Source organism: Corvus hawaiiensis, chromosome 3, assembly GCF_020740725.1.
Source record: "Corvus hawaiiensis isolate bCorHaw1 chromosome 3, bCorHaw1.pri.cur, whole genome shotgun sequence".
In the NCBI taxonomy this organism is placed as follows: Eukaryota; Metazoa; Chordata; class Aves; order Passeriformes; family Corvidae; genus Corvus; species Corvus hawaiiensis.
Window position 1 is genome coordinate 12,923,687 of NC_063215.1, and position 14,280 is coordinate 12,937,966.

At 37.8% G+C, this 14,280-nt stretch overlaps 1 protein-coding gene across 3 annotated transcripts in view; it reads left to right on the forward strand.

Annotated features, from left to right (window-relative positions):
* Nucleotides 1-14,280, forward strand: part of NBAS (NBAS subunit of NRZ tethering complex) — a 174,723-nt gene that overhangs the window by 71,278 nt on the left and 89,165 nt on the right. For 2 of the 3 annotated variants that reach the window (XM_048297405.1, XM_048297406.1), the window contains exons 34-38: nt 764-921; nt 2,272-2,370; nt 10,919-11,086; nt 11,678-11,791; nt 12,029-12,152. In XM_048297405.1, the coding sequence (XP_048153362.1) occupies nt 764-921; nt 2,272-2,370; nt 10,919-11,086; nt 11,678-11,791; nt 12,029-12,152 (663 nt within the window). The remainder of the gene's footprint in view (nt 1-763; nt 922-2,271; nt 2,371-10,918; nt 11,087-11,677; nt 11,792-12,028; nt 12,153-14,280) is intronic. The other variant, XM_048297407.1, reaches the window with a different exon arrangement.

Genomic DNA, 14,280 nt, shown 5'->3' on the forward strand with positions numbered 1-14,280 from the left:
ATTAGTGGAAGTGCACTGACATGGAATAGAGACACATACAGCAAATACTGCATGGAATAAGTGTGTACTGAACTATTGGTTGTAGAGCCTCAGGGGGCTTTTCTGTATGCCTCTGGCAACCACAATTTCTACTTCTTTCTACACTGTCCCTCTCAAACAGGTAAAACTGTGTGACTGCAGCTAGCAGGAAGGTGCAGGTCTTTTAGAAGTTTACCTTTCTATCACAGCTCTTAAGATATTTGTGCTATTTGTATAATTTGTGTATGTGACAGTATGAGTGGAGGTAAATGAAATACATATGTCAAGATACTAAGGAAGATGGGATTTGTTTCTTTGGCTCTTTTTCTCTGCTTTGAGAATGAGGGAGAAAAATGCAAGATAAATTAAGATTTTTTTTAATCTATCAAGTGATATATTTTATACTTTGTATTTTACAGCCACTCCAGTAAGGTATTCAATATCGTGCTCTGAAATAAATGATTATTTTCTTATTGTAATATGTAAAAATACGGGATGTAAGCTTATAGATGCCTAATATATTGTTATCTACAATATGATAAGAATTAGTCTTTTATGTATTCAGTCAGTCTAAAGTGGAGCTTTAGACAGTTGTCTCTGTTCTATGGAGCCTTTATGGTTCCTTTTTCAGGGGATGTTAAGTCTTCACAAGAATGCCGCATGCCTTCCTTTATCTCATCTGATAAGAATTAGGCAGCATCTCCTTTCACTTGTCATAGGAAGTGTGTTTTGTGTTCCCTTGAAGATTATTCTAAAAGCTGGGAAGTGTGCAGTCAGCTTGGGCAGTCCGAAGGCTACCAGGATCTGGGGATGCGCCGGGAGCTCGTGGCCTTTGCTCTGATACACTGTCCCCCCAGTGCCATACAGGCACTGCTGGCAGTGAGCCGCTCATTGCAAATCCAGGTACCTCTTTCTGGCGCTTCTTTCATCAAAGTTCCGTGCTTACCAAAGTAAAGGGGACTTGTGCTCATTTTTAAGTTTCTTCCCTTAAGTTCTACCCCTTCAAATATATTTATATTTGTTCTGCTCTACTTCTCTATTTTCATTGTCATATTTCAGCAGATGAAGTCTCTTTCTAAGCAGTTTTGTGTGATGAGTTGGTTTCTCAAGTAGAAGTGCAGTTGTGTTTTCTATCTTTAGTGCTTTTAATTTCTTTATTGACTGCCTGATTTAAACATTTTATTTGCAAATGCAGTTGATGAAATTTTAAAATATTTTCTAGGTATTTATACTTTGTAATGCCATTTCATTAAATGCCCACATAAATGTCTATTAAACATTTATTCTGTGGTTTTTGTGATCTTTACCCAATATGCAATGAAATTATTCTCTCATTGATTTCAATGCTGTCATGGTTTTAACAATTACAACAGGTTTTATGTCTGAGCCATCTTTATTAACTCTGCAATGACTGACTTCACAGAATCACGTTTTAGCTGTTGAGCTGATCGCAGTATATGTGTGAGAACATAATTGTGGCATTTAAATACAACTTATGTCAAGGTGACATAGCAAAAGTTGTATTTGAAACTGAAGGGCAGTAATTTAGGTTGTCAAAATGTTAAATTTCTGTTCACTGTAATTGTGGCTTGGCCTACATACTATGACTTGAGTTCATAATTGTCTTAGTTGTCTAAGAGTTCACGATGTTCTTAGATTTATAATTGTGTAATAGAAACATCTTAGAAGCCTTTGGACACAGAACGGAAGAATGGGGGGAAGGTAGCCACAGCTACAGCACATGTGCAGTCTGATTAAGGCAGCTGCAAGTGTGTAGCCTTTTCCTTAAAAAATCCCCTGAATAGCAATGTCTGTGAGAATACAGGCAACATGTGAAGGTGGAGGTTCTGTGCAGAACTTCTGCTCACAAAGGCACTGTCCTGTGGCACACTTGCCTTTGTGGAGTTGCCTGATTCCTTGGAGTCCCAGTTCAGATAATGGATGTTCTAGTGACAGGTCTGTAGCCTACATCGTACAGCATGGTACATAAAATTGAAAAAAAAAGTTCTTAGATTATGTGAAAAATATTGCACAAAAATCATGGAGAAGGGGAGGTCATTTTGTCTGGTGACTACAACAGTGAGAGGATGTCAGAGATGCTGTGTTTTCTGCTTTGCATCTTCTCCTGCACTCTTGTTTTTCTGTCATGGAAGCCTTTATGTCAGAGTTTCTTTGGTTTCCTATGAGATCAGTCATAATTCTTACATTTGCTTATTTGACTGGTAAAAGATAATATTTATTTTGTGTTTGTAGATTCTTCTTCAGGCTGTGAATTACCAGTTTCTTCCTACTGAAGGAGGTGAGAATGTGAATATCTCTGGGCCTTCTTCATTGATCAGTAAGGATACAGAGGTGAGTTTTAATGTGAATTTTAAAAGTAATAATGACTTTGTTCTACATCAGTCTGAAGAATCAAATTTGAGTTTTTAGCAACATCTGTCTGCTTACTAGGTAAAATAGACAACATTAGACATACACTCCTTTCTGTTGTTAGATTGTTTGAAGTTTGGAGTTTTGCTTATGTATTTATACTTTGTTCTGATCTTTAGTTGCTTCTTCCTACACAGACTTAGCACCACTGAAAAAAAAATATAAACCCAGAGGTGGGAAAAGTGCAACAAAACTTACATTAAAATAGTCATTTATATTAGTTTGCCTGTTTTGTTTTTTTTTTTTTAATCTGCCCCAGTTGCAAAACAAACTATTTGAAAATAAACCTGAAATACATATTTAATTAAAAAATGTTTTGAATTAAACTTATTTTTACCCTTAGTTCTGTGCATCATGAAGTTTATGACTTGTCATTTAATAATGTTCATATATTGCATGTGAAATTATTTTTTGTGTAGGATCAGAAGGAACATGGAGTATTCCACAGGCAGGACAACAGGAAACAAGTCTTCTATTACTCTTTCTGCTTTTTATGTCTAATATTTTACATCTGTACATGTACAATTACAAATGCTTTTCTCTCTTTAAAGAAGATGTAATTATTTACCTGTTTATGAAAAAAGGAATGTGTTTTTTATACTCTTCGAAGTGGAAAAATCTGTATTTAATTTATTCTTTTCTTTGTTTTTTGTTTAATTAAGTAGGTGATAAATAGATCTAGGGGTGGGGAGAGGGGGACAAAAACCTTAAAGAAATACAGGAAAGAAGAGAGGAAAAAAGAGTGGGAGAGAGAAGGAAAGAGGGAAGGAGAGAAAGGAAGAGAAGGTTCATGTTGCATAGGGTGCCTTTTTGAGAAAGGTATGTGAGTTCCATATATTCCTTGGAGAATATGTCTATATTTTGTGTATGGTTTTTATGTATGCACATGTGTCTATGTGTGTATAAAGATATATATGTATATGTATGTATACATACTTGTATACACACATGCATATGTAAACATACAGGTATATATATGTATTTGCATATATATAAAATAAATGGCTGGAAGGTAAAAAAGCACTGTAAACAGTACTCAGAGGACACATTTTACGTGTCTGCCAGAATCATCCATGTAAAGAACAGGTCCATTTTCACTGGCACAAATGCTTTTTATTTTCTGGAAATCCATAGATGCATCTCTCTGAGCAGGAGGTTATTAAGTAGGTGTTAATAAAATTGATATGGGTGTGGATGCATATGTTTACAGTATTTTAATGTCTATAAAAATTTGTCATGCATCACCTTTCATGTGCTGTAGTACTACATTGTGGCAGAACAATTAGACATGCATATAAATGTTTCAGAAATTTATTCAAAGGTTTATCAGAGTTGAGTAAACTCACTAATTAACTTTTCTATCATTTCAGTTTGTATATTGGAAGAAATTTTCATTATGCTGGAGAATTGACATTCAAAAATTTCTCCAATACAGCTTTCATTTTTTCCCCTCCCCTTAGTTGTGGTTGATTTTCTCTTTAGAATTGGAAGTAGGCAGACAATTGATCTGGCAAGTTTGTGTGTTGCTGCATTGAGTTTACTTTCTTTGTTTAATACAGCTCCTTGGCACGTTGAGTTTCAGACTGCTACACTAGGAAATGAAGTTCTGTATATTTGCTAATTTTTTCTTTTTGTTCTCTCCCAGTTGACTTAATAGGGATTTATAGCTTCTTTCATTTCTTGGAATGATACAGGAAACATAGTCAAAAATTTACTCACTGTATAACTCTTCTGTTGTTACAGACATTTGCAATATTAGAAAAGCAATATATTCAATAAGTCAGTTTCTCTGACTTCACTGAATCCCATAACTACAATCCCCATAGTTACACGTTATCTAATTCCCTGTGCTTCACCTTCATTGTCCTGCACAGAATTTTAGTTTCTTTAAAGAAAAAAAAACAAACTGCAAGATTTTTCTCCCTTTTATTGTACTCCTTTCATTTTCACTTACATCCTGATTAACTTACAGAATCCTTTTTTCAGGGAGTTGACAAATGTTGTTCTTTCTCAATTTTTGATACCTTTTCAAATTGGTGCTCTAAGTGTAAGTTTTCTTTCTTGACTTGATTAAGTTCTGGCATACATGTGTTTGGGCATCCCTTTTTCTGTTGCATTCAAAATACCTATCTGTAAGTATGTCAGTTTTGCTTTTCAACCCTTTTTCTATCCCTCTTCCTTTTGTCTAGCATTGAATCATTAGTCTCCACTACCATTTCTTCCTTTATGTCAACCAACATCACCAGCTGGTCATACTTTTTCAGCAGCTTTCTCTTGATGAGCTCTTCCCTAGAAATTTCTAAACTAATTTCATTTTTATTCAGTTTTTCCTCCAAATTTTTTTCCCCTAAACTTGCAGAAATCTTGATAGCAGATGGCTACATATACTGCATAGAAATTATTTATTACTGCTGTCGTGTTGACTTCAGCATAACTTTTTTCCAAGTTTTTGTGGTCCTACTCTGAAAGAAATTTATGAATGCTGTTATAAAGATGCACATCATTATTTTATAGGAGCTAAAGCTTTGTGTCAGCTTGTCACTCTTGTTTGAGCTCATGGTGTCCATTTGAGAAATTATCCTTTGGAAGCTATGATGATTCCAACATACCAGATTGTTTTTAAGCAAAATGTTAAGTTTTACCAATCCTCATCCTTTTTACTTATGTGTGCTACAAATGCCTAAACAACTAATCTTCTGCTTCTCAAGCAGAGTATCTCGGTGAGAAGATTAGGCTCTTGATTAGTGAAAAGCCTTTCAGAATATTACTGGTAAAATTGTTAAATTCAAATTAAATGCTTAGTCATAAGATGCTGTGTTGTGTATAAGCAGTAGAAACAACATTCATCAGTTGCCTTGTAAATGTGTTCTGACTTTGTTAAATCTGCATAGTACTTAAAATATGTTTATGTCTGTTATAAATCATTATTTTTTACCTATCTGAATATGAAAGCGTAATTACTGTAAAGTGGCACATCAAACCCAAGAGAAATTAAGTTTCCATTTTTTTGAAAATGATCTCTTGATAGAAAAGCAGATGTAATTTCTAGAGGAGAATATGTTCAAATTACACGATGATTTTCTTAAAGGCTTCTTAAAGAAAAGAAAATTTGTGATTAACAGAGCATTAGTGTCTTGTTTTTCCAGTTTTCCCAAGCAGTAGATCTGGGAAAAGACAGGATCTCTTAGAACATTTGTTTACATTAAATTGGTAGGTCACACATTTTTATCACAGCTGGTTAGAAATGATTAGAGAATCATGATTAGTTATCCTCTTGTCCTTTAGCTGCTGCCCCAAAATGTCTAGTTCTCTGTCAGATCTGCAAGTGTTAAGCAGATGTCTTAATTACTGCTGTATATCTCAGGCAGTCATCATTGATGCCTATGTTTCAGCAGCTGAATCAAATGCATTATGTCTGTTTCAGGCTGGGTTACTTCTTTGTTACCAGTGTTGTTATGGCCCTAATAAGAGCCTGGAAATTCAGTGACTCCTCAATATTTGTGTTGTCATCTTGAGCTGAATCTTTTCCATAGTCTCTCATTTAGGTCTGGTTTATCATTGCAGGGCTGGAATTTTCACTTAGACTGGTTCATAGCTGTAACAGGCATTGGAAAAAAAAAAACCTAAAAATCCCCAATATAAAACCCTTCAAGGCACAGAACATAAATGTAGACTCTTCATGAATACTTACGTTAAAGAGACTATTTTAAATTCCTGTTTGGCAATGGAAGTACCAAAAAGGGAAAAGGAAGACCTAATGCATGATGCTCTGTTTTTGAACAGACTCTGTTCTACCTCATTTCATTTCCTTCATAATCTTGATATGTTATTATTCTTAACATATAAAGTGTATGGGTTTTGCATGTTTTAATCCTTGCACCTTGACTAATTGCCATTAAAGTCCAAAAACAATCCTAAAATCCATCCATGCTGCAGGTGTTCTAATTTATTACTGTCTCTTGTGTAGCTTATCTAAAAAACAATTGGCTTTGTTATATGTCCTCCAATTAGACTGTTGGGAATTATATATGTGTATGTATGAGCAAAGGTGTATGTATATAAATATGTGGTGTGTATATATATAAATATATATATATTTTAGAGTAGTTTGTTAATTCAGAATTTGTTGGCTGTCTTTTTTATACATTTAGATTAAAGCAGATTTTTAATCTGCTAATTTGGCTGCTATTTAATAAGTTGTTGTTGCTATTATTATTTTGATTTTAATCAGAAGTGCTTACTTTATAAAGGATGTCAGGAAGAAATAATAGAAAATAATTTCCCCCAAACACCCATCAGAACTCCTAAAATAACAGTTCTTCCTGAAGATACAATTAAAGTTGTTTCTTGAGATGAGATCTCCAACCTTATTTAAGAAATGCCTTCTTTTTTGAGAGATTGATTTGGGATAGCAAAAAGTTGTAACCTGGACATGTTGCTGCTCCAAGTAGAATGGCTTTTCAGAAAATGGAATTTCTGTTTGTGCTGAAAAAACTGTTATTACTTGTAAGAGTTGAAATCCTTTTTAAACAAAAATCAATAGAGTTTATCTCATAGCAGTAGTGCCATAAACATTCACACCTGCATACAAGTTAGCTCAGTAGTTTTCACAATGCTGAAGGAGAGGTATTTAAAAAAAGTGTTTTGCTCAAATGCGGTTGAGAACTTGGGTGGAATTTTTTTTCTGGTTCTGTTTTGGTTTGGTGTAGTTTTGGTTTATTTTTCCTCCATGAAAAATCTGTTGGGTCTCTTGCAGCATCTGCTTGAAAACGGTGGCAGAGAGGAATTAGTATTCCATATGTAACATTTAAAATAAATTACAAAAGTAATTCTTCTAATTACTGAAAGTAATACTTCTTACTAAGTACTTAAAGTGGTTTATGTAAAAAATACATGAACAAGAAATTCTTCCCCCAAGCCACCAGACCTAGGATTTTCAATAGATTTTAATTTTTCAGAGTTTCAAAAGTTTTGACAGGTTGTCCTTGGCATGCACTTTCTTCATTTGGTGAAGCAAGAGCCGAAATTCCTAGTTTAGCCAGTTGGTTCGTTAGTGGTGCATCTGTGAAATGCACAATATGATTTCAGAAAAGATGAAAGAAAATGCTGAAGGACTTAAGATGAACCTGCTACTACAGTGGTCAGCTTGAGGCAGTAATTTACTGCACGTTATAGTGCAGTAGTAGTGACAGTAAGGTTGTCTACATGAAATTCTTCCTTATTGAAGCTGGTAGGTTTTTTTTTCCTCTGAGGTTACAGTGGGATGTATTTCTCTTCAGCATAACTTGGCATCCTTTGGCTCTGATGTTTGAAATTTTATCATGATTTAGTAAGTTGTAAACCAATACTTCCCACACAGTTATACATGTAGAATTTTTCTATTTCAATATACTTCAGTGTATGGAGAAATTAATAGAGTTGTTAGGGATAAACATATAGCTGTTAAAGTTTGCTGTAGGGAGGAAAATATTTGTTTTCTGTTGTGAAAACAGTGTGTTTACATTAGTATGCTAATTATATATTTATGACTAATGTGCAAGTGTTGGGGTCCCTCCCCTGCCGTGTAGCCCTGGGAGAGGGGCCCTGAGGGCACAGACACGGGGCTTCCCTGCCCCTGCTCAGCCTCGTACCCATTGGTTGGTTTGTGTTCCCTGCGCGGGCAGAAGGACCCTTGGTCCCGTGACTGGAACAGTTCCTGGGCAGAGCTCCGGCCATGCGGCTGGAGAAATAAACATCTCTCTGAAACATCTAGCAAGAATCTGTCTGTCCATATATATTTCCTTTCCACGGGACTCCTGGTTTGATATATGCGTGTTGCAGGATCCCCACTGCAACAAATGGTGGAGATTTGAGAGCAGAACGATCCCCGATCCCTAAGCGACTGATTTGTGTGAGTAAACCCTAGAAACTTTGGATTCCTCTTCTTGGTTTTGCTTTGCTATTCCGTATCTAAACTATGGAGGAACCGTGGGAAGACTCTTGGCTCTCAGAGCCGCATATGGACATTTATCTTAAACTTAAAATGATTCTTGAACAACGATTTGTAAATTTTAGCTTGATTCAAGCTCAAAAAGAACTGAAACACTTCCTGGCATGGTTGTTTAAGAACTTTTTCTATGTTTCTTGGGATTTAATTCTTACCAAGGGCTTTTGGAAAACCGTTTGGACACAGTTAATACTGGAGTCAAAATATATGCCGATGGAAGAATATTTTCATGAATATTATTTAGTTACCGAGACTGTTGAGCAATGTCGGCTGTGTCCTGGCGAAGGGAAGCCTGGCGCAGGGACCGTGCGGCCCAGGCCACGTGCACCGAGCGCTCTGCGAGCAGCAGCGAGGCAGTTCCCGCGCGCGGGCGGAGCCACGCGAGCCGCAGTGTCGGTGGCGGAGCGAGGCGCGGCGGGAGCGGCGGGACCCGGCGGTGCCCGAATGGTCCCGTGCAGCGCGTGGTGGAGCGAGCCCCGTGAATGCCTGACCGAGAGGGGCGGCACGCGGGCGGCGGCTGGCGGCGATGGCGGTGGAACGGAGCCGCGCCCAGCCGAGACGTGCGCTGGAGCAGGGCGCGGGGGAGTCATCGCTCGGGGGCCCGGCCGAGACGTGGGTGCAGCGCCCGGCAGCGGCAGCGAAGCTGCGACCAGAGGAGGCGACGCACGGAGAACTGAGCGGCGTGGCCCGGCCCGGCCCGCACAGCCCCGAACGCGACCCCGGGAAGAGCGCGCAGGCACGAGCAGCCCCGACAATTCCAACGCGGGGAGCGACCGAAAGAGAGAGCAAAGACGCAGCGAGACAGAAAACAGCAGCCACTCGGAAAAAGGAAAAGATCATAGCAACTAAGACCTTAGGGATAGTAAAATGGTATAATGTTAAGCAAAATTATGGTTTTATAACAAGGTGTGACAACCAGCAAGACATATTCGTGCATAGAACTGCTATTAAAAAGAATAACCCTGAAAAATGCATCCCAAGCTTGGGAGATGGAGAGGTGGTGGAATTTAATATTGTACTAGGGAGAAAAGGGTTACAAGCATCGCAGGTCACTGGGCCTGATGGTGTTCCTGTAAAAGGCAGTATATATGCAAAAAATCGTAGTCATGTTAGACAGTATCTCCATTGTAAGCCCCCCCTACAGTCTCCCTTTCCTAATCCCACCTTTCCCTTTTACCCTATGTCCTATTACCCCCAGTGTATTCCCAATCCGTTTTTTCATCCATGGTTTCCCTCACAAAACCATGCTTTTGCCAATTGTTTCCCCAAAAATCCCTTTCCAATGGCGAGTGGGGGATGAAAAGGGGGAGGGAAGAAGTTAAACCCTCTCCTGCCTCAGTTTCCCCACAAAGCATGCTCAGAGTTCTGTCTCCCTTCTGTCAGCCCTAAGATGTTCCACAGAATCTGTTTGGACATTTAAAGACTCAGGAGGGTGGCTTGTTTTGTTTTGAAACTGTTCTTGTTATGTTTATCCAGTTGTTTTCATTCTCCTTTTATTAAAATAAAACGGGTGAGGTGTTGGGGTCCCTCCCCTGCCGTGTAGCCCTGGGAGAGGGGCCCTGAGGGCACAGACACGGGGTTTCCCTGCCCCTGCTCAGCCTCGTTCCCATTGGTTGGTTTGTGTTCCCTGCGCGGGCAGAAGGACCCTTGGTCCCGTGACTGGAACAGTTCCTGGGCAGAGCTCCGGCCATGCGGCTGGAGAAATAAACATCTCTCTGAAACATCTAGCAAGAATCTGTCTGTCCATATATATTTCCTTTCCACGGGACTCCTGGTTTGATATATGCGTGTTGCTGGATCCCCACTGCAACATGCAAGCATTATAAAGCATGCAATTAACACAAACCTTTGAGAACTGGAATAGCACAGATCAGACAACATGGATGTTCTGGGTATTATTTAAATGCTTTACATGAGGTTCTTGCAGTCTTTCAGGCTGGTGGTTTTCAGCACTTTCTGTGCCAGCTGCAGAATTTCAAAGCTTGATGATGCTTTTATTACTTGGTCTAGACACATATATTTATATCTCTACCATTTCCCCTATTGGGAATTCAATTTAATTAATGCTATCTCTGTACAAATACAAGATTGTCTCTAGTATCAGCTTTCCTGAATTATCAAAGATTAATTTCAGTATACTTGGTCTCCACATTTGTAGAGGTGATTTTTCAGTGGAAACATTCAACAGTTATGTAGAACATTGCCATTATAAATTTTGGAATTGAAATCAGTGCTGTCTGTGGAAACAAGGGGTGCTAACTGAGTAAGGGGAAAAATGTTCTGCTGATCACACCCCTTACTTCAGAGTGAAACTCCTAAATCACTTTTAGTTTGTCTTTTGTTTATTTTTGGCAGCTGCTGCCTGAATTAATGATCATTCAAATGTGTTATTAACATAGTACGCCTGAGTTTGTTTGGCTTTAAGTCATTAACCTAATTATAGCAGGAGTCTAACCCTTGCATTGTGTGTTGGATATGTTGCAGGATGAAACCAGTGTCTCCTCTGGCCAGTCCATCGATTTGTTGTACTGGACAACATCCAAAACCATGAAGGTGTTGTCCAACACAACTCTGACTACCAAAGCCATGCTGCATGCTGTCAGTGATGGGCAGTGGTGGAAGAGATCATTATCTTATCTTCGACCATTACATGTAAGGGATTGCTGATGTGTCTCCAGATGTTTACACGTTTGTTGATACATTAGTATAAAAACTCAGATCCTTTATAGGACCTGGTAACTGAAGGCTTCAGATCAATAAATGAACTACAGACATCATGGGATTGTTTGCAAGCAATTCCCAATGAAGGAAGGGGCTTAAAGCTGTTTTCTTGTTTTCTAGTCTGTTATCTCCTGTTTTCTGAGTGTAGTGTAAGAAGGCCTAATCGAAATTTGGTAGAACTTTAAAACTTTGGGGAATAAAGCACAGTAAAGCCTACTCTTTAAATACTGTTATCTTGTATTCAGAGCTGTTCCTTTTCAGTTTCTCTTTTCTACTCTCTCTGTTTCAGTGAATTTTGTACAATGTTTGTGATACTGTTTTTTCTGATACTACTTTTGAACATGATTCCTTTTTTAAGAATACTGTAGCCTTCATTCAGAACTGGTGTATGTGAGATGACTCCTTTCTTGCTCCCCATTGAATTCAATGATCTTCATGTACAGTTGTTTCTCTTCTGAACAGTGTTTACAGAATTTTTATGAGTTTTTTACAACTAGGCTCAACTATACTTATTTTTCCCAGGGCCAAGAATTTGGAGATGTATTAAAAGGTGGGCCTGGAGGAAATGCTAGTGTGGAAAAACAAGGCTGTCATCCGTTTTATGAGTCTCTAATTGATGATCCATATGTTGATGAAGTAAGTTACAGTTACAGAACTCTGCAGTTTTTTGTTAAGTTCTTATAATCAAGTAAAAATACAGATTTTTGATTATATGTACGACTTGAAATTTTGTGCCATAGTAGGAAAAAAATCCAGAATTAAATAAAGGAAAGCAAATGCAGGAACTCAGGTAGGCAACTGCATGTGATGAAAGTGATCCATATAAAAATGCAGGGTGCAGAGTGCATATTTCAGTTGTCTTTTTACTTCCAGTCTGAAGTCAGCTATGGAACATACCAGAACAGTTCTTCGCAAAGCTTTGCTGAAGTGTTGCTGAAGATAGGGAAACTCACAGAAACAAGGGGTGAAGGAAAAGACCAAATTCCAACTACAGAAGGTATGGACATATTGTATATATTTATTCACTTCTGTATTTACTATCTATAGTGAGTACAGAAGTATCTGTGGGTGGGTTTAAGTGTGGAGAATTGCACAGAACAATCTGAAGTATGGTCTGGGTGTTTTGCATGAATTGGGATCTGGTTCAACAGCTCTTGTTGGTAAGAAGTCTTTTTAGAAGTAGCTGCAGAGTTTTCAAGGGAATTGGTGTTTTTAAGACGAGTTGCTCAGCAAAGACTAGAAAAATGAAAGTTGTCTTTAAATTAGCAGAAAGTATTATTTGGGGCTTGGCAAAGACAGGAGGAATTGTTGAAGGTTTCCTGAATATTACCATGTATAGGTAGTGGGAATTTGCAAGCCAATGTTAGTTATTTCTCTGTGTGCCTGCATATTCATTCAATCAGTCAGATTCAGTGCCACTGTGTATCCAGGTTTCAGCATTGCAGGCTCATTGTAGTATTTTATTTGCCAATTAATTCTTAACTACAGCTTTTGGAATCATTAGAACTTTTTGTCTTCTTCCGAAATGTCTATGTGTTACAGGTTATATTTAATAATTTGTTAACTAAAGCAATTTCACTTTTTAAAAAAAAAGACAAACCACAAAAACCACCTGTGGTTGTTTATCTTTCCTTTTGGATGTCTCCCGCTGGTTTAAGAAATGAACTGTTTAAATATTTACATGCTGTTAGTGTCTTTCAAAGGAAGATATATGTATTATATTTCACTCTGTGATAAAGTCTGTCATGAAAAATGAGTATATTAAATCACTTGCAGTATGAGAAGTCAGAGAAGTTTCAAGTCAGACTTTCTTCATAAGCCACACACTTACTTGAACGGTTTTGTAAAAACCAGAATATTTGTCTTACAAGTATATGGTTCAGTAGTTTGAGATATGTGGTATTTGTACAGAAAACCTGTGTAGTTCTAATATAACAACATTGTGAATCAGAAAAGTTAGCAGCAGCTTGTATAAATGGGGATGTGTGCATGTTTTATTCTTTTCATGCTCTTTTAATGCAAAAAAAATCCTTTTAAATCAGTACTTAAAATCTCATTTGTTGCATGCTGGATGCCTATAGGCTTTTAGCTTCGATTCTTGTGTCTTAAAGGAGGGGGACACAAGGATTTAAAAGTATTTATTGCTTTCTTAGGGAAAATGATTTAATAGGCAGATCTTTGGTAATAGTTCCTGCTTGAACTTGAGTAACTGGAACTGATTGTTTACAATTCAGTGGCTGCTTTTGAGATGGAAATTTCAGTGTTGGGGACTTCCTGTTTGAAGAAGAAATTTTAGATTTTAGCTTCAGTTTTTGAGGATCTGTCTCCTTCCTCTTAAGTGTGCAGCGTAATATTTTTGCCATTTAATACTTCTCTTCCACCACTTTTATTCTATAGTCAATCAGAATTTCACTTAAGAGTCCCTCCAACTGTGCTGTGAAACAGAGTTCTGTGTTTTCCTCTGGAAAAATGGGCTGCGTTTATTCTGGACTCAACAGTTCTGCTGTATGACACCTTTTGGTAGTCAGTAAACAGTGTTCTTAAGCATAAGTGTAACATAGCTTTCTGTAAATAAATGGATTAATAATTTGCTATTTGTAGTGTGTTTAGCCCTGGATTAATGGTATTGGATCCCACCTGTTCACCTTTCTTAAAGCTTTGCTTTGTCAATTCTTATGAAAGTCCCTATGATGAGTTAACACTTTCAGGGTTGTGGAGCTTGAAAATGTGCATATTGACAGCACACTGCTAAAATTTAATATTAAGAAATCATGAAGATATGAATCCCACGCATTATTCTGCATTTTTATAATTTTCAGGCTTCCTGTATGTTTTTGGGAGGATTTTGCCATATGAAACTTGAATGTTAATATGAGGTGTCAGCTACGGCACTGGTCTAGTAACTGCAAGCATAGCAGATTTCAGTTGATTTTGCTGACAAGTTTGAATCCCAGCTGTTTACATTTAGCTGTCTTCTAGGACAGCTACAGCAGCAGGTTTCAGCTCTGTCAGAAGAACTGAAAAACCTGAAGGGAGATGCAGTTTAGCAAAGAAATCTTTGTTGTACTTGGCACTTTGTCTTAGGAGAGGCTGGAATAGGCATCAAACTCTTGTTTCCTATAACA